This window comes from Kwoniella mangroviensis (assembly GCF_000507465.2).
Source record: "Kwoniella mangroviensis CBS 8507 chromosome 1 map unlocalized Ctg02, whole genome shotgun sequence".
In the NCBI taxonomy this organism is placed as follows: domain Eukaryota; kingdom Fungi; phylum Basidiomycota; class Tremellomycetes; order Tremellales; family Cryptococcaceae; genus Kwoniella; species Kwoniella mangrovensis.
In genome coordinates, this window is record NW_027062534.1 from 1789607 (window position 1) to 1812263 (window position 22657).

A 22657-nucleotide genomic window follows, 5' to 3' on the forward strand; every position below is an offset into this window, starting at 1 on the left:
TGTATCTCAATTCGGCCAGTTCTAATCCTTACCTCCCTTAGTCTTTAGACCACTCAACATCTTTGCCAGAGTCGAAATCTGTCCTTTCAATTTCGGTTTATTCGGCCCTCCGGCTGCTCCAGTCGCACTGTGGGGAGTCTGTGGTTGACTTTGGGTGATGGTCGATGTACTTTCCTTGGAAACTAAAACGGGTCTAGCGGTCGAAGGCGAAGTAGAAGCATCGCTATCGATTGACATAGCGTGAGTGTGGGATAAACCAGATTTGAATGGTGCTTTATTCTGTTTCGGGGATGAGCCAATAGGAACGGAATTTCTGATTGTATAATTGGCAGTAATAGGTTTGGAAAGGTTGGAAGGCCGATTAACCTGTTGATACTGTTGCTGTTGAGGTGGTGGTAGTGGTGGTGATTTGTGGATAGGTTGAGATAACGATAGGTTCGATGGTTTACCAAACGAACCCATTTCTCCTCCTGTTATAGCTGCAGCGGCCAATGCGGCTTTCCTAGCTCTAGAATGATCTTCGTTCTTTCTATAAGACGGATGGGGGTTCTTGTCCCTGCCTCTGGAGTCATCGACCATCGTCTGACCTGCCTCTTCGAAGTCACCTATCTGCTGTAGTTTCCTAGGTCTTCTCCAATCTTCAGCTTCGTCAGCAGCTGAGGTTGTTGCGCTAGTACTCGACACATTCCCAAAAGACGATAAGGCACTGGATATCCCGGAAGATGATACAGTCGTAGTTTGTCTCAAAGCGTGTTTTGAGTAATTCAGTGAGCCTTTCGCAGCTTGACCTTGTTGTAAATTCGCAGGAGCAGATAGGTTCAAGCTGCCATCTCTTTCTGCCACTCGTCGAGCCAATGCAGCCAGCTCGGGGTTATTACCTTGAGCAGTAGAAAATCTCATCATATCTTTCCATTTGGATTTCTTAGCTTCGGCAGCTTGAGCAGGTGTAGTGCCCAATGGCGGGAAATCTTCAATCCTGGTCGCATCAAATGTCTCTTCCGACGGTTTCGAGAATTTCGACACTTCCCTTGCTAAAGTCTGTGAAGCGACTGTCAATTCCGCTAGTAGCGCATCTCGTTCCTCTTGAGAAGGTTGATCGTCTCCACCCGCAGCGGCCAGAGCGGCTGCTTTGGCTGCTTTACCCTTTCTTACTCCCCTCTTCCTTCTTTTATGGGTAGACAAGGATCTAGAATCTCCATCCGCTCGTTCGGACCCGTCGGCGACAGAATCCCCAGCGTATGATTCCAAATCATTACCAATCGTCTCGGGTGAAGCGAATTCACTCATGTCGACTGGCGTAGGTTGATCATCAACTGTAGTAGCTGAGACTAATTCATCCTGATCATGTTCCAAAGGAGGTGTAGGTAAGGCAGGTTCTTCAAGTTCCTCTTCCGGTATCTGAGCGTGTGAGGGATGAGACAATTGTGATGGTGGGGGGAGACTAGACAGAGTGGGTGCAGAAGAGGTAAGAGCAGATGAAGAGTTCTTCCTAGTCGTTTCTTGCTTTGTGGCGACTGGTGATTTGACGAACAGACCTTTATCTGTAGGAGTCTTTTGATTCTCAATCCGGGATATCTTGAGTGAGTGAAGTGCTTTTCGTCCACCAATCATCTCAGGGAGGTTCTTGATCCACAGTCCGAATTCTCTAGCAGAAACTCTAGCGTCTACATCGATACACAACACATGATCGGCAAGGTAGGAAGCGACTTCTTTGCCGACTCCAGAGAATTTGGTGAGCAAGAAACCGACGGGATCCATGAGGAAATTGTCGAAATTGGGATCACCAGGTGTGGGATCTTTCCATGGATTTCGGTGGAAGAGCATATTGATGAGAACGATACCAAGAGACCACACATCGGCAGGAGCAGGGAAGTATGTTGGCCCAAGGTTATTTCGGCATTCTATAACATTCCATCAGTTTATATCTCTAACTGCTCAAGGACGCAAGGGTTCGACGTACCATAAGACATGTACGGCTTACTACCGCATTCGACATCACCACTTTCCTCTTCAGTAGTCGCCAAACCGAAATCCGTCAATTTGACAATAACCTTTCGCTTGGCTTGGGGACCAAAGTCCAAGGGTTTTCCTTCGTCCTCGTCATCCCCAGTCTCGCCATCAGCAGCCGCTTCCAGTTCTATCGAATCACAACAGATGAAATTCTCAGGCTTGATATCACGATGACTGATTCCTGCGTCATGACAAATCGATACAGCTTCGCACATTTGGCTAAACATGGATGCAATTAATCGTAGACGTCGTTGACTGAGCAAGGTTCCCGCTGAGAACGAAGAAAGAAGACTAGGCGTGGGTGGCGTCTGGGAGGGAGTGAAGTGCTGAGCGTGAGAATGACCATTGTGATGAGCGAAGAGGAGGGAGGCGGGAGATCCACTAAACTGAGAGAACGCATTACCAGGCGAGTTGGTGAAGGATGATGACATGCCGTTGAGACCTGAGAACATTTGAGAAGAAGAGAAGGGGATTGAAGAAGAAGATAGCTTGGATGAGGACATGACACCGTGATTTCGATCTCCAGGTAGAGGGACAGGATGCGTGTGTGGAGAAGCATCTCTAGATTTCTCAAGCCAATAGAATCTGCTTCTTCGTCAGCACAAGTGGACATCCAGCAAGAAGAGTATGAACTCACAGATCTTCACCGGGACACAGTTCTAACATGAGGAATAACCATTTCCTAGTTTGTAGTGTCTGATGTAGAGTAACAATATTCTGGTGAATCGGCAGGGATAGGTGAATATGAGCTTCGAACAGCTGAGTTTCAAGTTGTTCTTCTTCCAAGTCTTGTTTACTCAAGCATTTCAGGGCTATTCGATCTTCGTCAGCAGACACGCAATTGGATTCAGAATCCATTATCATAGTTCAAACTCACCATACTCCCGATGTCTACCACCTTTCTCCCTTACGAGGTAGACAACCGCATAACTTCCTGTACCTAGTTTTCTTACAACCTCATATCTCTTTTTCTCCTGCTTCCCATCGGTTCTAGTGAATTTCGTAGCTTCACTCCCACCTCGCCTTAGTGGCAAACCAACATCATCATCGCCAGTACCATTCGGCATTCTTCCCACAGCAGGTACAATGATTTCGCCTTGAAATTCCATTCCTTCACCAATCAACATCCCAGGTTTTAGTGGTTCTTCGACATGGGGTGAAGAAGATGATGAATCGTCCGAGAACCCAGTCCATGATCTACCTTTATCGTTGTCATCAAACTCATCTCTTTCCTCGTCATCCATCAATGCTGAATCCTCAACATCACCGTCCAACAGCATTCCTCCAGCAGGTTGCCAATCATCCATTTCGTCCGCACCTGAAGCCCAAGAGTCTCCCATCTGCACCATCACGTCCTTGTGGGCACTTAGAGTAGCTGAGGATGATCCTCTGTTGGGTGTTCCCGACCCGCTCTGCTGATTGGGTAGGGCAGCCGAACTTCCTCTGGGCGTACGTGATCGTGATCTTGAACTCAGACTGATCGATACGATAGCAGCTGAATTTCGGCGGGATCTGGGCGGTAGCTCATGAGATTGTCCACGGGGAGAAGTAGCAAGTGGTCGAGGTGAACCTTCTGCCCATTGAAAAACCTGTTCGACTGGTGTAGTGAGCTGGGGCGAAAGGGACGACAGTGGTCTATGAGAGGTATTGAGCGTTAAGCCTGGAGCATGAGGGGAGCCGGAAGACGCTTCAGGAACAGCTGGTAATGTCTGGTGAGATGGGACAGGCGAGAAACCCATCACCACACTTGTCCTTGAGCCAGGTAAAGTCGGAGAGTCCCTTCCATCGCAGTCCATAGGATGCGATGCGGAGATGCTGGGTAGTCGAGGTCCCATTGACGCACGCGGTAATCGAGGTGAAGATGGACCTGCCACTGCGGAACCCCGCCGAGGAGATGGAGATGGGGATTGATGAGGAAAGGTAGGGATGGGAGAAACCAAGGAAGGTGATCCGTTCATGACGCCATGAAGTATCTAGTCTATGAGATGGTCAAGTAGCGAGACACTGGAAGGAGCACTTGGACAAGGTGATGACCCGTGAGATGGAGGTTATCGGTGCTAGGTCCCAGATGGGTGAGAAGGACTGCGAATGAGCATCCGTTCAAATATCAACAGTGTTTCTCTTCAATTTTGATGGTTGTTATACAGTATGGAGGAAACAGGGCCTGCGCATGTATGACAGTTGAGATCGTAACTCACTGTTTTCTCAGCCAAAAGCTCCAGCACAACAATAATTCTATTCGTTGCCTTGGAGTAGCCCTTCCTTTGACGATGTGGGAGTATTCGAGTATGTCACAAGTCTGCTCTGAGTGGAGGAGGTAGTCCAAAGGTCCTTTGTTGTAGAGTGGGGGGAGGAGAGGGTGTGGCGGAATTGATCAAGGATGATATGAGAAGAACACAAGTCAACCCAACCTAACGTACTATGCTACACACAGGTCTTCCCGAACGAACAAAATGAAGATACAGAGTATATATGATAATGATCCAAGGAATAGTTATTGGTTGCGGTCATACAGGAGATGCCAGTTGACTGATGAATTGACGGAGTCTGATTTCCTGATGTACCCTCTTTACCCCACAACCCTGTGATCTAAGCCGACGGTACTAATGATGTGATGTTGATCAAAAAAGGAGGTCACTTGATGCATCGACAGATCCGAGCGTGAAGAACGTTCGACACAATACGAGATTATCCTTAGCTCGTTTGAGGTTGAGACCAGCCAGGGTCAAAGTGTTTCAACCTCGGAAACGATGAGTGTCTTCCTGCTGATGGCGCAGACGACACCGAACGGATCCTCTTGACAAAGTTGTGTTGATTGGGAAAGGAGTGTTGAGTTGGGTGTTGACCGAAGTGGTCGATGATGATGTGTTGATGGGAATGATCTGATTCCGGCGGAAAAGTCTAGAACAGCGAGCTAGCAAAGGAGGAATGCTTTCCAATTCGGTGATCTCGGTGATGGATGAGGAGTGTGTCGCTAATGGATATCGTCAGGAGAAGGTCATGTATATATGTATAGCAAGCGATGAGATGGGTGGTAAAGAATAAGAAAGGATATCGAGTTGAAGAATAGTGTGATGATGCAAGATGTGACAAGATGTGACAAGAATGCTAACCAGAATAGAAGCGCAGCTATGGAGATGCTACTCTTGTAACCAAAGTGTCGACTCAACCGACTCGAGTCTCTGACGGCTATTATCCCGAACAATCGTGTACTCGTATGCATGCGGTACCAAAACTTAATTCCTTGTCTGATCAGCTTGAATTAGCTTACCTAGCTTACGGGTATAACACCCACTCTCATTCCCTATTACCTACCATCACCTATTACCTATTACGGAAAAACCACCACGTAAACAATCCACAATCCTTCCACCATCCGAGAAAGCGGTCCACATGGTGTATTCTCGAACGAACCGCAAGGTACATACATATCCATACATCCCACACATCCATCCACGTAGATCCTTTGTATTCCTCAATCCACCCGATTTTACCCCTTGACTTCCCCAACTGTCACAGCTGCACACTACCCGTATCGTCTCTCAGGCGTTGGGTCATTGAATCTACTGTACCATGCATGCATCGATCAAAATCGGTGGATGATTGGGGTAGGCGGCAAATCCGCAAAGCAACATGTGGGTTAGGACTCGATAAACCGCGTCGTTTGGTTCATCCCGAAGTGCTCTTTGCTCTGTATACTGTATGTGAATCGCTTATGATCCATAAGACCTAAGCCACAACCTGTTAAATGTTAGACGCATGCAGCGCATCTACAACTACCTCGCATGTACGCATTCTGAAGCGAACTTACATGACGAGATTCTAGAACTGACCAGCCAGCTGAGACGATTGATCATGTGATGCGGTGTGAAGAGGATTGTTCGAGATTTTAAAATCTCAAACGCGCGCAGATCAAAAATGATCCCGAAATTTGAATGGTGGTTGGCTTTTGCAAAACCACACAGCTTCGGGTCAACGTTCCCTTCGGCCAGGAAAGCTCTTCGGCCTTTTCAGTTGCAGATCAACTTGTGAGGCGTCGTTAGTAACATCGATATTTACGTTGCATCTCGATAGTGATACGAGTCAAGTAGATATTTGTGAGGCCTATTCGCCTTCTCACCAGAATGACTGGCCATGCTGCAAAACACCTTTGTCAGATCGTCTGACTCCATTCCAGAAGGGCTCGACTTCAAGCTATCCCAAAAATCAGATACTTCTATTTGTCTCACGCCTTCATCGGAAAGTACTCCACGAATCGCTGCCATGCCCCGTTATGACTTATCTTCAGCTAAAAATAACCGCTGTCCCTATCATCCTTCCAAAAAATTTCGCTCGCACAATCATCAACAAGCCAGTTCAATGGAATCATGAGTGGCCCATCACAAGGTAGAATCGAACTTATCGGTACCATTGAGCATCATGGGGGCGCGATACTAAAAGATTAGATTAAAGGGGACGATAGTTCGAAAAGCAGTAGGAAGAAGGCCTGTTACGCTGGTAATTGGGATCATGCCCCGCATCTGATCATCGTGGGAGAAACAGCATTTAGTCCTTCATCACACGACAAATGCGGAACCCATGTTGTCTTTGTCAGAACTGATAACGATGGCAGAAGAAGGATTTGGGAACGAACAAGTCACGATTCGGGTAACGATATTTGGAAGAAATTGGCTGCCACAGCTCATTTGGACCTTATCACTACCGTTAAAGACCAATCCTCGAGTCAAGCATCTGAACCTGACAGCTCACAACAGGGAGTGATCGACAAGTTGCATACATTGTTGATCACAGATTATACCGGTCATCCAGCTACTCTTAAATGGACAGAGACCGGAGAAGAAGAACGAGTGTTGTTATTGGACTACAAGAGGGATAATGTTCCACATATCGCTGAATCTTCGGAAGGTACTGCTTGTCAGTTTGGATACTTTGCCAGAGATCAGTCAGCTCATATGGTAGGATCGATCTGTGATGATTGGCAATTGAAGCAACACCCAAATGACGGAAGGTACAGGTGGAGGAAGCTCGAAGGAAAATATTGCATCGAAACGGTAGAAGAGAAAGGGCTCGACCAAACCAACTCATCCAGCCCTGTAGCTGGGATAACCGCAGAGCAACGTTTAGAGGAGGAAGACAGAGATTCGAATTACGAATTCTCAGATGCTTTATTTCAAGTCTCTTCAGGGGACGATATGTCAGGTGAAGAGTCCGAGTATGAAAGTGCAGCGCGCACACCATCTTCAACATCGTCTACACACTCTCTACTCGCCGGATAATGGTCTTGATAGATGACTTACCGCCTTGACGGTTCATTTATGCACTATGCATGGCATTTAGATCAGGTTTCCAATTCTGAAATGTCAAATGTGCTGTTTAGAATTCTCAATCGCCTTGCCGATCTCCCCACCCCCAAATTGTGTGGCGAACCTGATGTGACACTTGACATTGACAAACGCATTGGAAGGTGGATTGACTTCGACGCATTGGATTCTCATAGAAGACTCTCGGCTACCTCAGATGGATGAGTCTTTCTGTATCGGTCATGACTTTTCCATATTTCCCTGGAGGATGACGCAACAACGCCGTGTCGACGTATTTATGCTCATCCTGTAACTCTTTCAAGAGTCTTCTGGCCATGGAATCTCGCTAGAGGTGAATGGAGGTTCCTTTTTGAGTAAAGGTATATGCCTTTTTTCCCCTCTCTCCACACTTTAGTGCGCCTGGGAGAATGCCTTCTCGGTGGCTTACAGCGGTGAGTAACAAGCTATATAAGGAGTGCTTCTCTTTCGATGTGGTTGGTATACTCGACTCATCCACCAGAAATTCACCTTGTAGTATCTGAATACCTTCAGCAAGTCCAGAATATAAACAACAAGCAGGATGACCGAACCATCGTTCTTGACGCCATTCGACGACGGAAAGAGGAAGCGTAGGCAAAGCGCCTTCAAGGTCGTCAGTGATGATGTCGATACCGAAGGTTTGGACTTATCTTCAGCTCTGGCTGATATCAGTGCAATACACTCTGAAACTCTCCAATACTCCCATTTGCTGAGTAGAGGCTTTACAGGACCGCATTCAGATCTCATGGATGTCGTTCGAAGTGGCATAAACATGTACTTCAGTGCAATCAGTGACAAGGTGAGTTGAACTTCATCGAGCCTTGTTTTCTCGATCGTATCGGTGAAGCTCAGCATATGTTCGCATCATGTCATCAGGTCAGAGACGATGCCCGAGCACGAAACTCCCTACAAATCCACGAGAAGCATAACCATACTGGATCTTGGATAGATCCCATCACTGGTGAAAAGACAGTTTCTTGCCATTTGGGTAGATGAAACGAGGTTAATTTCTTTCGCGAGGGATCAGTTGGCTTTTCTAAGCCGCTAGGCCATCAGTGTCATAGATCCATTGTCGCTCATCACGATGAGGAAGATGGAGAACAGACTTTCTGGAGACGAACGGATTCAGGTAACGGTGGTGATACTTGGCAACAGGTCTCTAACGACGCTGACATCAAGTTTGCTGACAGTGTCCATTCCGAAGATGGTACTTCGGAGATTGATTCTGTAAGAGGAAATTATCAACCTGCCTCTCCGACCTGGGCCTCTGTCTCTGATACAGATGTAGCGCACGGAGGTGATCTCTCTTAGGGCTTTAATGAGCTTCGATTATAGGTTCCAATCACCTGCGCATTTGTATACCACGGCAGGATTGTAGTCATCCTTGCCAGTCAGCATACACATGCGTACAAGATCACATGTCCAAAGCCAAAAGATCCTTGTGATTTCAGGTGCACGAGTTGCCATTGCATTGCCATTGTCTCACGGAATGCGAGCAGTCGTCACACAACTTCAGTTGTCCTTTGATGGAATTATCAAAAGACATAACGAGAAAGGCGAAACAGAGAAGCTAGACCATGTCTCTTCTGGTAAATGGTCTGTTGTCTGTATTCATGATATATTTTCGACTTTCCATTGACTTCGATTCTCTCCGAGCAGAGCGGAAATCCATCCTTTCCGTGTCGTCGTTGTTTACGATATGGTGCCCTCCGTGATCATCGGTCATTCCATCAAGAACCAGCAGACTCCTTCACATGAGCCCGATCACGCCATTCTCCCTTCATCTCATACTTTCCCATCCTCATGAAGCGATTCTAGGCTTTCCTAGTCTTCCCTAAAAACAGTTCGAGTTTCACTGCTGAAGGTATTTCATGATAGCTCGCTGCTGATCGTCTTTCTTCAGTATATAAAGGGTTTCCTTATGGGCGATGTTTCCAATTGTCCAAACACTTTCACTACACCCACTCGGCCATTCTCATTACACTTCTCCTCTGCTTTTATTTTAGCATATCGAGTATTCATCAAGCACATACAGAATGAACGATATCGGTACCGTGAACTCGGAAAACACATCAACTGGTGCAAGCATCGCCGATGGCTCTTCCCAATCGGATCTGTCCCTTAAGGAACTTGGGACTGCTCTCGATCAACGTGCCACTACCCCCATCCAGTCTACAGACAAGGATCCACACCAACCATCAATGACTCAAGATGAAATACGTGAATACTATAGACAATTCCGGATTGCCACGCCCGGATTTTCGGTCAAGTACAGTACCGGAGATGGCACTAAGCTGGGAGATATCCTTGATAGTATCGTGTATGAAGCAAGTGAAGATGAATGTCATTGGAGATCTACTCAAGAATTTGATCAAGACATTTATGACGCAGGTGGTACCATCGAAGTGGATGGGCAAAAGTACGAGAAAAGAACTCTAACTAATAGCGAGCTTGACGTTTCTCGATTGGCTTATCTCACTCGTACTGACAAGAAGATGATTGAAGGAACCAGCCCCGAAAGTTGGAGCACTCTGTCTGGATATCCTATCAACACGTTTGATGAGCACCACGAGTTTCTCCGCAAGAAGGATGCCAGCGCCAATACCGAATTGTGGGTAAATATGAATGGGTGGGAGCTGGAGCCCGCAGCCTCCCATGTCAAAGAGGCAGGACACGCCAACATTGCCGATGGTCCTGGCCCTTCTGCCTGAGACTGTGGATCGATGGTGATGAGATTACCGGTATCTAATTGTTTCGATATTTATCTCTCATCCCCTACAGTATATTCTGAACTCAAACTGCTGTTCGGCCAAGCAGCAATCGTGCATATGTAGTGGTCACATTGCGATAATTTCCTGAAGAACAAGCATGATTCAAAAAATTAACGAAAAAGTGTTAGATTGGAAACTGAACCCAAACAACAAGCACATGATCGTCGAAAGGAGAGAATGTTGCGATAATGAAGGAGAAATGGTCCCTGAATGAGGTGTATGCTGACTGTAGTAAAAGAGGGGAGTCACTGTAGTAGTCATACCATCTCGTTATATACATCATTCCTCAGATCGAGATACACCCATCTGTGAATTGTCATGCATGTCGATGATTGTGTACACGCACGACAGTGTGCATAATAAAAGGGCGCTGCGGTGGCAATCCGCAAGATAGCGCCAAACTTGATGGTGTTTACAATACAGTCAGTAACAGTCGCCACTGATGTATTCACCGCGAACCGCCACCTGAAGTTTGCTTTGGGAGTTGTGAACCATTGTAAGAAGGATCTGGAGGCCGTTTGCTTCCTACGGTGGAGCCTCATTTTGTGATCCTTTGTGGTAAGAAAAGAAGCCTTCTTTTCCGATGAAACCGGAGCTGCCTAATGCATTGTCCTTTATGCTGATTCTGAGAGCTCCACCTGTCATTTCTCTTCTGATGACAAAGATGATGAAGCACCTTTGATCGAAATCTAGAAAAACATTGACAATGGGCATTGGTCATGACCTCTTTTGTAGTCAGGAATCGTTCATGAAAATATCTGAACAAGCAGTTTATGTCAGTTGATGGGTATATAAACGGTTGCTTCAATGTGTTCAAAACCCATAATTGGAGTATTAGTCAAACCGTGATTCACATAATAACATACTCCACTATATCTGTATCTCACATCGCAGACTATACTGAACTGAACAAATATCTTTTGGCTATCTGAAATGCCCTCGAGAAGTTCCAGGAACGGTCCAACCGAAGTCCCTTCCAGTGGTGGTAGAGGTACTACGGCAACTGCACACTCAGCTGATCAAACTTTCACTCATGCTCCTGATACATGGCAATTTCAAGCTGGAACCATGCTAGCTATGCATGACGAAAATCGTGACCTGGGGGACATCCAAGGCGACTGGATTGTACATCGACGTACAGACTACGACGGCAGCCAGAGACTTGTCGAAGAGCCAGAAAGATCTTACGACGCTAATACTGGTACAATTACTCATGCGGGGACAACGTACACAAGAAGCTCAATGTTGCATGAGGAGCACGACGAACGATTGTTGGTATATAAAACCTCGCTCAACGAACAGATGATTCCTGTCGGTCAGGAACTCATAACTCGTGATATCTCCCAATACCTCACTGGGACATACAATGTTGAGAACCATGAGTATTTAGTGGCGAAAAATTGCCAGCTTGGTAAAGAACGATGGGCAAAGATGGCTCCTCCAGATTGGCTTGAGGTGCCTCTCTGACAGAATACCAGGTTAGCATAGCGCAATTTGCGAGAATTGGCAATGTCTGAAATATTCGATACTCTTGTATATCACAAGTGATAAACATGCATCATCCTACTGGCGTTTTCTTCTTGTTTGGTTTGAGGTTTTGTCTGAGGGGCTTTGAGGCTGATGAACACGCGACATGGCAAAGAGTGCTTTCTGTTGTGTAGGGTCAGAATACGTAGAGTAGCAAAACATGAGACCATTGTATAAGTTAACATCATAGCAGATCGACTCGTTCGGGGTGGCGAATTACCAGGAGTCACTCAGTCGGGCTGAACAAATATGCTACTCCATTGGCAAAAGGGCTGACAGTCATCCAATTACCTGACCCTTGAGACTTCCTCGATAGAGCTCTGTTCGTCTTCTCAACGACTCATTTGCACTAATTTGATCACGATTCATCCGATGATCACGGAAGAGATATACAATGAGTCATTCACGGATGGAACAAATCTCTTCTGTGGGTGGTAAACGGAAAGTCTCCTTTCATAACTTAAGTACCGTTAGAGTATCTAACGAGAACTATAAGCCGGAGCCAAGCGCTTCGTGAGTCTAGAATAGAGCCAGAAGTATTTCACATTCATTTACTTCGTTATCTGCTTCCGGTCAGAAGGGAGATCGCACAGTATAGTCTTGTGCAGCATTTTGCGCTTGTTTCCCCGTACATGAAGGATCACACAAGATCTTCAGAATCTCTTGAGTGATTGTATGATTCTGGTTCGTTCTCCTGGTCGGACCCTGACTCGATCGAGTATCATGCTAAGTCAAATCATGTCTAAAAAATGGATATATAACTAAGGACAAAAAAAATCATCGTCATACTTCATTGCGTTGAATCAATATCGCCACTACTCGTACTCTTTTATCTTTTACTGTATGTGTCACTGAACCGCCTCTCGATTGTCTTGCTTTATACTCACATAGGATTCCAGACCATCAGTCATACATTACTGTACAGGACAACATGGGCGCTACATCAACAGTCTTAGGACAACATTCAGAGATCACGTTAGATCCAGTAAGTTTTGCCACCTGTCATCCTGTCCTCTTTAAACAGAGGTACAGAGAGTTCGGTTGTTGTGTCGGGCTGATTTTACTGTAGAGTATGGGTACTATACTCTACCTAAGTGAAGATAACGAGCCATATTGGGATGTTTACCCTCCCCCTCCTCCACCTCATGGGTGTAGATCTGACTTTGGTGGTTCTAAAACAGGCTCAAAGAAGACTAAATCCGAAGCTGAACTATACCTTCTTCGAGAGATTGAGGATCCCTATATCGCCCCTGCTCAACTTTCCAGCAATGGCGAAGATCCTACGATGCCCATGCCTAGTATTCCCCATTCTCGTGCATTCCTCGAAAGGATCCCTGTACCCCTTTCGGATGATCAGGAGATGAAAGTTTATAGATGTTCGTATGGTGTTGGAAGTATTGTGAGAAGTGATGAGTCCGAGAAGTCCGTTGCTTCCCTAGCTCCTTCTGATGTTTCATCAAAAGACTGATCTAAGATGAGATCTCAACGCTCAAAAAAGGACTCGAAAATTGGAAAATGATAGAACCGAAAAGTAAAACGAAAAAGACAAGTTGAGGATAAGCAATGAATTTGTATATAGTCCATAGTGAATATAAGTTATCAGTCATGCATGAATTATATGTGAGTACACTTTTCTCTCTATCTATAACTCTCAAAACATGACGCACGACACGAATATCACTTGATCAAATTTAGGACGTTGAATGTTAGACTACAAATAGCGCGAGATTAGCATAAATTGCGGATAGATCATACTGAACAATTCGATTCAAGGTGGACGACTCACCAAAATGCCATGACTGCAAAACCGTATATACCCAATGCCAAAGCCCACCATTTCGTCACGCCTTTCTCTTCTCTGAACAATCTGAAATAGAAGAATCCAGGTAGGATAAATGTTATTATGGTTGACCCTGTTGATCCTACAAATCCAAGTACTGCAGTTGAAATCGATGTCAGCACTCATTCAATCCAATCGACTCAGGCATTATACAGTATTACATCTGAGACAATCTAGTTAGTGTAAACACTCACTGATCTCCAATTCATGTACGTTATAAGCAATCAAAAATCCAGCTACCAATATAGCACTCGTTATAGCTATGAATTCGATCTTACTCATTTCATGTTTATGTACATGATGTCCATGGTCATCAACTTTAGGTACCAAAGGGTTAATTTCGCTTTCGTCATCCGCATCGTCAGATTCGCTATTCTCCCCTTCTGTGTTTTGGTCCGGAGGATTACCAGCACCACTTCCGTTGGTCAACTTAGCGATTTTGGGATGTCGGAAAAGACCGTGGGTGAGATGATGAATGGATTGTCTACATGGCAATACTTGAAGAGGATATGACAGACCGACTAAGAGGACGATACCGAGTCGACCGATGGCTATTATCAATGAGGTTGGTGGATACCTGATAGCAACGGCAGGATTAGCAATGAAGCCATTGTCGTTGGAAAAAGAGGCTCACATGGCAATGACATTACTTCCCACTTTGCTGCCAAATGTGAGATACCCAATTATACCGATCTGCGATGATGTGATGATCAGCTTAAACTACACTCGAGCGTAGTAAAGTGGCAACTGACAACTTCGTATACTGCTGCGGCTGATCCCATCGAAGCTACAATAACAGTATTCATCTTCTTCTGGTTCTTGTTTTTCAATTCATTGTATATCGGGAAGAGCTATGATCACCGATTAGCTTTCAGGATCGCCCATCTTCGAATAGCTAACTCACATTCTGAGAACAAGTATATGCGAATACTTGTACAGGGAAGTTCGATAGTGTATTTCTGCCGAATCTAGCCAACACGACTTCTCCATGATTTGGTGAAACACCCTTAACGGCGAACCAGCCTACTACCACTAGAACCAAGCTGTTGATAGACCATAATCAGCAGATGAAATGGTATATTGTGCGCATTAACGTACTATACAACCGTAAGCAGTGCTATCTGACTGGTGAACCTCAATGCGTCTAATGTCCTCAGAAACGAGAGCGGAATCACAACCACCATCCATATTATCAACCAGAAATGAGATGCGAGGAGTATCGAATCTTCGGGCAGAGGATGGTGGAACACTTTGGACAGCGTATAGCAAACTTGAGGTAAGAGGGTCTGAGCAGGATAAGATCTGGGTTCAGTATTATGATGTTAGTGCAATGTAAGGGTCTACTCACTTTACAAATGATCAAGTACGATACTGAGACACCAAAACATTTGATAGCTATAGCCAGCTAAACATTCCAACTTCCATATTAGCATCTTGATAGCTCTGCTTGCTTTAGGATGTACGCACATCAAACAGTTTCGTTGCCCATCCTTTGCCAAAAGTCAATCTCGCCAATTCGTTGAAACTTGCCTTTCTACCTTCATCGCCTGGTCTAGTACCCACCACCGCTGCGCATCTACTCAGACAGTACAGTCCGAACATCGCTGTCAGACCTGATCCCGCACAAGAGAGTATACCGGGTATCAACCCCATCGATGCGAATGCCGATGGGAATGCTAGGGCACCAGCACCAACAGCAGTATTGGTGAGGTTCACCACTGACGAAGTTATTGATGCATGTCCCTCATGCGTGATTTTCCTATTTGTTACTCGAGATGAGCTAGGGGTAGACGGCGATGCCGCACCGTAATCTCTTTCCGTTGTCATGTCTTCGTCTTCCTCCTCTTGATGTATATCTGTGTCTGATACTGCGCCAGTAAGGTTTGAAGTAGAGCTATCTGTACGAAGAGGTTGGTAAGGCGGATAAGAGTGGGTTGATTGAGAGGATGAAGAGGTAGAGGAAGAGGTAGAGAAGGTGAATGGAGACAGTTTCGTAAGATGATGTGATTGTTGGCCTGGGCTGTCAAAGCGGGCTGGGGCTGGGCGATAAGGCAGGATGTACCTGTATAAATGGACGAAGAATCGGGATCGGGTTGGCTCCTTGTCACCAACCAAGTGCTGCTGAGCAGTGATAGTGACAAAATGCTAGATCTGAGTGGGGAGAGGGATCGTTGCAAAGTATAGATAACGGTTTGAGCGTTTTAGCTGACCATCTCCGATACCCTTACCATCCCATCAAAGGATGGACGCATGACAAATAATCGTAATCACCAAATGATCGGATGTCACCGACGGGGCGAATTAGAGAGGAATGACCACCTCGAGTTAAAGTGGGTGTAATCAACAAGTAAACAACAGCTGACACGCGCCTTGCTTTGGGACATGATTGTTGACATTGAATCAACTTGAATTAGCCAAACAAAGCAAAATCAAAAACCACAACATCCCATCTCTTCATAGCGACAAGAACATGTATCAAAGCTCACCTACCAAGTCATCAGCAAACAGGGTATAATACGACCAAAATCGACCAACGAGAAGCAGAAAATCAGGAAATCGAGAATACCATAGACCCGACTGATCAATACACCCCTCGTTCAACATGTCAGAGTGGGAAAGGGAGGGATCACCTATGCCCTGTGGGCCACCTCCAGTCACCTATGGAAGATTGACATTGATGAAGAGGAAAGGAGGAGGAGACGTACAGACTATACCCCTGGACGCGGAGAGGATAACCTTTGGACGGTGAGCTATCATCTTTTCTGTCCTAGTTCAAATATACCTTTGACTCGTTCTCTACTGATGATGACTGCTTTCGATGCTGCAGAGATTATGACTGCGATGTGAGTGTACTTGATATCTGTCGAAATAGTTGGCTGAGTAAGTTGAGCTGACTTTGTCGGATAGGTACGACTATACTACTCCGATGTATCCAAACTTCATTGCGAGATTGTCTTCGATGCCATCAGTGGCAAGGTAAGTCCGTCAATATCCGGTGTTGGTCTACATGTTCACAGTCAATATCCATGTTCAGGCTATACTTCATGTCCGAGGTACCAACGGACTGCTTCATAGCCCTTCAGGCGGGACTGGAACCTCATACAAACCTCCTTTCGAAATTCCCCTCGATGACAAGGATGTCATTACAATTAGAAAGAAACCCTTCCGATTCGAGTACGGCCCCTCACTTGAGACACCTGTACCGTTCTCTCCAGCTATCAAGCTGTGTTCCACCTTTTCCGCGGACCCATCACCTTCCAAACAGCAACTCATCCGACGACGAGCATCACATCGACTCTCCCTGGTTCCAGAAGGTAAAACCTTTGTACCCCTGTCACCAATCAAGAATCGAAGACACAGTACATTAGGACTGGGAGGTATGGGTACACCCGGGAAAGCAGCAGCGAAATCCAAACTCAGCGAAGAAGTTCCTCAAGAGCAGGAGGAAGAGGAAAATGCGGAAGAATCAGTCTTGGATGTGGCCAATGGTGATGAAGGCGATAAGATTTATCTTGAAGTCAATGAAGAGGAGAACAAGGAGAACGAGAACCCAAGCCGCTCAATCAAGGTAAGCTCTGCTATATGCGCAACTTATAATGAATAATCTAGCTCACCTTACATCATAGCGCATCCACGAGAACCCATTCATAACACCTCAGCAAACCCGTAAAGCGCCTTTACGAAATACCAGTGCTGTCCCTCGAACCAAACGGATGGCTGCGACGGAGAACACTGAACCCAAGCAGATAGATGATAAATCCACTTCTCCAGTATCAAAAGACGCTCCTGCACCAGCCACTCCACCGAAGACACCTCGTTCTGTACCGCTCCCTACTACAGGCGACACACCATACAACCCACCAGCTACGCCTTCTTACCAGAAAGTAAGCTCGACTCCTGTTCCGGCTAGAGTAGCTCTCTCGACGCCGAAAGGTCCAGCTACGCTTCGTAAAGCCTTGTTGCTCCGATCCGCTAGAAAGGTATGGCAGGAATCTAGAGCTTCTGGAGTGGAAGGTGCGATCGAGGCTGGAAATGTCGAGACTAGAAGGAAGAGTACCAGTCCCAAGACGAGAGCAGGAAGAAAGAGTACCACTCCCATTCCTGAGGTTCCTGCTCCTCAACCAGAAAATCAAGATATGTCCGATGAAGAGGAAGATGAAGCAGGAGAACCTCAGAATGGAGAACTTATTTGGGTACATGAAGACGGTACCGCTGAGGTTTCGTTCGAGTCCGATTCCAGTGGTTATGATTCTTTGGAAGCTGATCAATCTTTGGATATTGTAAGTCGATCAGAAGTAATGGAGACCAATGCTGATGAAGGATTTGTAGCCGGGTCAAAGTGTCATTGAATTCACCATCAATCACCCAGAAGTGGAGGAAGAATACATCAATAATGATGACGGATTTTTGGAGCATGAGTTACCAGAGGACGAAGTTATGGATATCGAAAAGGAGGCTCATGAGGCTGAGGTATATGAGGAGTACGAACAAGCGGTCAACATTCCCGCTGACGATTCTGTCGAAGAAGTACAACCTCAAAACCTCAACCAAGGGGAGCATCAGGATGAAGAGAATGAAGAGGATGAAGTTATGTCACTACCTGGTACCCCTCAGACGGTGAGCTCGGTGATATAGCAAGATATGTTCCTTCCCAACAGCTGATAATCCCGTCATACAGAGACAACCATTATCCAAGCAATTCTACACTCCTCAGCCCGAGCGAAACATCCACAGACTGCCAAGACGATCTTTGGCCAATATTGGTGGTCCACCAGTCCGATTCGAGAGACTTCCAGCCACTCCCGACTTATTCAAGCGAGAGAGAGCGCCTCCCGGGTCAATGGGTAAACCTTCTAAAAGGATCACTTTCGCTGCACCTGATGCTGAAGACGAGATGAAAGCTATTGACAACGAGCCAGTGCCGGAGAAGAAGGTATTTATGACTCCTGTCAAATCAGAAGCTGCTAAAGCTGAGGTAAGCAATATATGTATAAAGTCCCAAAGGCCGATGCTAACCTGTCAAGCAGGCTAAAAGAAGAGGGGAATCGCTTGCCACTCCCCGACAACTCCCTGCCCCACCTGTTAGTGGATTCAAAAACCCAATCGTGGAGACTCGATTCTCCAACTTGATTGCCAAGCCATCACACCCAGCTCTCGCAGCAGATTCACCTATTCTCGAACGTTCGGATGAATCACGAGCGGTGCCCGGTACGCCCATGGACGATATCAAACACCGACTCGATAAAATGCGCCGACAATCTGTGCAAAGGGCCGATCGAAGAGCTACTGTAGGCTTTGTTCTTCCTTCTACACCGAGCAGACCAAAGTTCAGAGAGGCTGGATCATGGAGTGTGAACCCACGAAGGATTGATGGTAAAGGACCAACAACCCCCATATTCCCTAAATTCAAAACAGAAGATCGCATTGAAGAATCTCCAAGTGAACTCGTAGCGACAGCGTCTCATCAGGAAAGCTCGACTATGGCCCAAGCTCGCGCTCAGCTTCAAGCACCGTCTTCGCCAGATTACGAAACTCCCTCTTCACCTTCCACCCCCTCTTACACGGGAATCCGAGAAATGCTCGGTAAACCTTCCTTGCCAGCCAAAACTCCCGATATGAGAGGTCTCAAGAACCTCTTCCCGGCTACACCTAAAGAAGCTGCCTCGCCCTCTTTGGTGGGTGTCAAGGAGCTGCTGAGACAACCTTCAGTACCTGCCACACCCAATTTCACCGGTATGAAAGATATGTTCAAACAACCTAAGATCGCTCAGACACCTGGATTCGAAGGCATTGGAGAGATGTTTGATGAACAGGAAGAGGAGGAAAAGGAGGAAAAGGAGGAAAAGGAGGAAGTAGAGGCTGCTGAAGAATCAGTCATTGCGGTCGATGTGGAAGGGCATGTGAATAATGTCACGACAAAGCAAGTCGGGGCTTGTACAAGTTCAGCTTCTTCAAAACTTCCTCGACCAGCTACCTCTACGTCAACTTCTGCAGCCTCTCGATCTCGTCGAGCTCCTGCTCCTTCAACGACTACCACAGCCAAACCCACCACCAGAGTACCTGCTCGAAAGGCGGCATTTAGTGCGCACTCGACGGCTGAAACCGAATCTAAATCATCCAGAAGCCGAAAAGCGGAGCCTGCTGTTGACAGCAAAGTAACTGAAGAACCCAAATCTCGATCGACCAGAACGAAGAGAACCACGTCCATGGACTCGGAGCCGTCTTCTGCTCCTTCCAGGACTACAGCGGCTAGCAGATCGAGATCACTCCGAGCGAGATCAACTGCTGAACCTGAAGATCAAGCACAAGCCCAGGCGGAAGAGACCAGTAAATCCACGAGGCGTAAATCGACCTCAGCTAGAACTACCAGACAAGCTACAGCGGAGGCAGAGGAGGCGTCCGCTACTGCAACTTCAAGATCTTCGAGAGGTAAGAAACCTTTGACTCAATTACCTGAACAACCAATTGAAGGAGAGAAGAAATCGACTCCTGCTTCGACAAGGAGTAAGTTACCTACTTCTGCTGCTGCTGCTAAGAAAGCTTCAGCGAGTAAAGTAGAAGAGAAGAGATCTGCGCCTTCGAGACGAAAGGCTACTACTACCACGAATACTAGTTCTTCGATAGTAGGTAATAAAGAGAATGATGATGGTCAAGAAGAGAAATCTTCGGCTGGGGCTGGAAGTAAGAAAAGAATTGTTGGTCAAGGTGGAGTCTCTCCTCCGGTCGTGGGGACTACTAGGACCACGAGAAGTAGGAAATGAGTCGTGACTTGGGATCATTATTTTGCTCTCACTCTGGATTTGGATTTGGCTTTTGGTTTCGTAGGGTGTTGAACATTCAGTTATAATGATGATGATGATGAACATGAAGTTGGATATATGTAAAATAGAATAGGTATGGGATGATTCACGTTTACATGTATATGGTGTCTTGTTCAAAGCTTTTCTCAACTCTGGTAATTCTTTGATGTGAATAGCGGTTATCTGATTTAATCAGTTGGCCCTGGCGAATCAAGCGAGCACCAATATGGGTATATACTGTACAAGAGCAATTTGAGATCCAAAGGTATACATACATTCCTATTATTATCATCGCCTTGTATCCTGATCTGGGTTCCTATCTGGTATGATATCGACAGTCCCCTGATTCAATATTTCACCTCTTGCAGCAGCTTTGGCAGATTCAGATAAGTGATTACCTCGGAAACGTCTTCTCATATCTAGCTGTATGAGATACAAGTAATGGTCAGTCTCGTGGGTGGAGAACAATCCAGCCCTGAGCTTCAAAAGATTGCAATGATATGATCTAGTGGAAGAGGAAGCAGATATGAATTTTATTTTCCACTCACCATACCCTTTTTACAATCTGCGAATCTAGCTATGAGATGTTGACACTGTAAAGGAAGTTCTGAAGGGTGATGCAAACATTCTGTTGGTGTTTTACCGGATTTCAACACGCTAAATGAGGTTGGGAATGGTCAGCTATACAAGGATATATAGCATTAAAAGCGAGTTGGGTCTCCACGAAGGAATTGAATTTCGAGACTTACCAATCCGTCCTTAGTAAACAGGCTACAAGCTCTTCTCTAGCTTCTTGACATGCAGCGGGTGGTGACATGGTGCTCTTTCCTTTCCTATAGCCACTTCTGTCTTATATGAGTATCTTCGGCTTGCACTGGTTGTGATCGCTTTCACGATACGATGGTGCACTCAATTGTTGCTACTGTTGGTGGATCGTTTCTTCCTGCAAGTCGAAGGGAGGTGTTTCGTCGGGCGATAATTGTAAGTGATGAATGCTCGCAGATGATATTACTATGCGATCTGCGGTGGGTCTATTCTCTTGGTTTGTTCGTCTGATCAAATACTTGGGATCTATACGATTAGGTGGCAATTGTATACAAGAAATCGAAAAATCAAAAGTCAGAAATCAGAAATGTTTCGAATTCGAGATGTTCCGTTATGACCCGTGCCTGAAACAACCAACAACCGAGAACGATGATGAGGATGATGATGATGGTTTGGAAATACCTTCTTCCACTATACATTCTTATTTTACTCTATCACCCAAAACCGCAAACACCAAACCATACAGTATACCTACTACTTTCACACTGTCGATAGACGCAGACACTTCGACCACGATCTGAAGACCAAGACCAAGATCATTCTGACGACTGACTGCTCAAGTGAACAGGAAAGTACGAGTACGAAATGGGTTTCTTGAAACCCCACAAACCGAGTGATTATCCATCTACTCTACTATACATCTTAGATGAGGTCAGTAGATCTACGGTTCATCTGTTTTACCCATCCATATGCGTGATTCAGGCTGATAACTCTGTTTGTGCGATCGTAGACACATATAACAGTCACGCTATCTACTGCTTTGGCGATTTTATATACTAGAGATGCTCATGTGGTGTGGTTCGCCGTCGGAGCTTTGAACTCTTCTTTATCAGGTGAGTATACAATGACATTTCCCTTTCATATCGTATCTTCTACTACGAGCCGCATAAAATCATCTCACACAAAACACACATCTAACTAACTGTCGTTCATTAACCTACTCTGAATATAACATAGCCAAACTACTTAAAAACCTAATTCGAAATCCTCGTCCCCCTCCTCCCGACCCATCTTCATCCCCATCCAAGATCCGTCCCAAACGTACCTATGGGATGCCCTCAACGCACTCGACAGCTCTAACATTCTACTTCATCTACCTCATCCCATATGTCCAATACCTCTCCTTCCCCCTTAGTTGGCTAGCAGGTATAGGAGTAAGTGGATATTGGGTGTTGGGATTATGGTCCAGAAAACAATTGGGTTATCATAACTGGCAACAAGTACTGGGTGGTGCATTGTATGGGACACTACTTGCTTTAGGGTGGAAATGGGTTTATGGGATGCATCCTTGGATTGGTAAAGGAATACAGGTTATCGTGGATGGTGTTTGCGCGAGGGTATTTGGGTAAAAGATTTCCCATTAATTAGATTATAGAAGATAGATAACATGGTAGATGTACTGAGAAGGTTTCTATTTTGGTTCGATGACAATCAGCAAACAGCCCTTGGGGCTACGATTGGACTGATGGTAATGATGATACATCTTTATATTGAATAAATTTTCTACTCTATATACAACATCATTTTATACTTATTTTCACTTCT

At 45.8% G+C, this 22657-nt stretch overlaps 10 protein-coding genes across 10 annotated transcripts; 7 read left to right on the forward strand and 3 right to left on the reverse strand.

Annotated features, from left to right (window-relative positions):
* Positions 1-21: 21 nt before the first annotated feature.
* I203_105773 (uncharacterized protein) lies at positions 22-3968 on the reverse strand (the record flags this gene model as incomplete). Its single annotated transcript, XM_019144925.1, has 5 exons — positions 22-1901; positions 1961-2396; positions 2517-2595; positions 2648-2822; positions 2888-3968. The coding sequence occupies 5 exons, from the start codon at positions 3966-3968 to the stop codon at positions 22-24; spliced, it is 3651 nt and encodes a 1216-aa protein (XP_019006260.1).
* A 2409-nt stretch (positions 3969-6377) lies between these two features.
* On the forward strand, positions 6378-7286 carry I203_105774 (uncharacterized protein; the record flags this gene model as incomplete). The annotated part of the gene is made up of 2 exons (XM_019144926.1): positions 6378-6414; positions 6463-7286. 2 exons carry the CDS (start codon positions 6378-6380, stop codon positions 7284-7286), a joined length of 861 nt encoding a protein of 286 aa, XP_019006261.1.
* A 604-nt stretch (positions 7287-7890) lies between these two features.
* On the forward strand, positions 7891-8660 carry I203_105775 (uncharacterized protein; the record flags this gene model as incomplete). Its single annotated transcript, XM_019144927.1, has 3 exons — positions 7891-8148; positions 8226-8310; positions 8377-8660. The coding sequence occupies 3 exons, from the start codon at positions 7891-7893 to the stop codon at positions 8658-8660; spliced, it is 627 nt and encodes a 208-aa protein (XP_019006262.1).
* Positions 8661-9385: 725 nt separating this feature from the next.
* Positions 9386-10060, forward strand: I203_105776 (uncharacterized protein; the record flags this gene model as incomplete). The annotated part of the gene is made up of 1 exon (XM_019144928.1): positions 9386-10060. One exon carries the CDS (start codon positions 9386-9388, stop codon positions 10058-10060), a length of 675 nt encoding a protein of 224 aa, XP_019006263.1.
* Positions 10061-11053: 993 nt separating this feature from the next.
* I203_105777 (uncharacterized protein) lies at positions 11054-11587 on the forward strand (the record flags this gene model as incomplete). The annotated part of the gene is made up of 1 exon (XM_019144929.1): positions 11054-11587. The coding sequence occupies one exon, from the start codon at positions 11054-11056 to the stop codon at positions 11585-11587; it is 534 nt and encodes a 177-aa protein (XP_019006264.1).
* A 991-nt stretch (positions 11588-12578) lies between these two features.
* Positions 12579-13115, forward strand: I203_105778 (uncharacterized protein; the record flags this gene model as incomplete). Its single annotated transcript, XM_019144930.1, has 2 exons — positions 12579-12632; positions 12717-13115. The coding sequence occupies 2 exons, from the start codon at positions 12579-12581 to the stop codon at positions 13113-13115; spliced, it is 453 nt and encodes a 150-aa protein (XP_019006265.1).
* Positions 13116-13324: 209 nt separating this feature from the next.
* I203_105779 (uncharacterized protein) lies at positions 13325-15314 on the reverse strand (the record flags this gene model as incomplete). Its single annotated transcript, XM_019144931.2, has 9 exons — positions 13325-13358; positions 13434-13584; positions 13682-14064; positions 14122-14180; positions 14240-14338; positions 14392-14530; positions 14586-14773; positions 14836-14892; positions 14955-15314. The coding sequence occupies 9 exons, from the start codon at positions 15312-15314 to the stop codon at positions 13325-13327; spliced, it is 1470 nt and encodes a 489-aa protein (XP_019006266.2).
* A 775-nt stretch (positions 15315-16089) lies between these two features.
* I203_105780 (uncharacterized protein) lies at positions 16090-20248 on the forward strand (the record flags this gene model as incomplete). The annotated part of the gene is made up of 8 exons (XM_019144932.1): positions 16090-16232; positions 16315-16330; positions 16395-16463; positions 16522-17055; positions 17114-17767; positions 17817-18104; positions 18166-18462; positions 18515-20248. 8 exons carry the CDS (start codon positions 16090-16092, stop codon positions 20246-20248), a joined length of 3735 nt encoding a protein of 1244 aa, XP_019006267.1.
* A 327-nt stretch (positions 20249-20575) lies between these two features.
* On the reverse strand, positions 20576-21104 carry I203_105781 (uncharacterized protein; the record flags this gene model as incomplete). Its single annotated transcript, XM_019144933.1, has 3 exons — positions 20576-20710; positions 20836-20944; positions 21037-21104. 3 exons carry the CDS (start codon positions 21102-21104, stop codon positions 20576-20578), a joined length of 312 nt encoding a protein of 103 aa, XP_019006268.1.
* A 593-nt stretch (positions 21105-21697) lies between these two features.
* I203_105782 (uncharacterized protein) lies at positions 21698-22461 on the forward strand (the record flags this gene model as incomplete). Its single annotated transcript, XM_019144934.1, has 3 exons — positions 21698-21763; positions 21843-21945; positions 22070-22461. 3 exons carry the CDS (start codon positions 21698-21700, stop codon positions 22459-22461), a joined length of 561 nt encoding a protein of 186 aa, XP_019006269.1.
* Between the last annotated feature and the right edge of the window lie 196 nt (positions 22462-22657).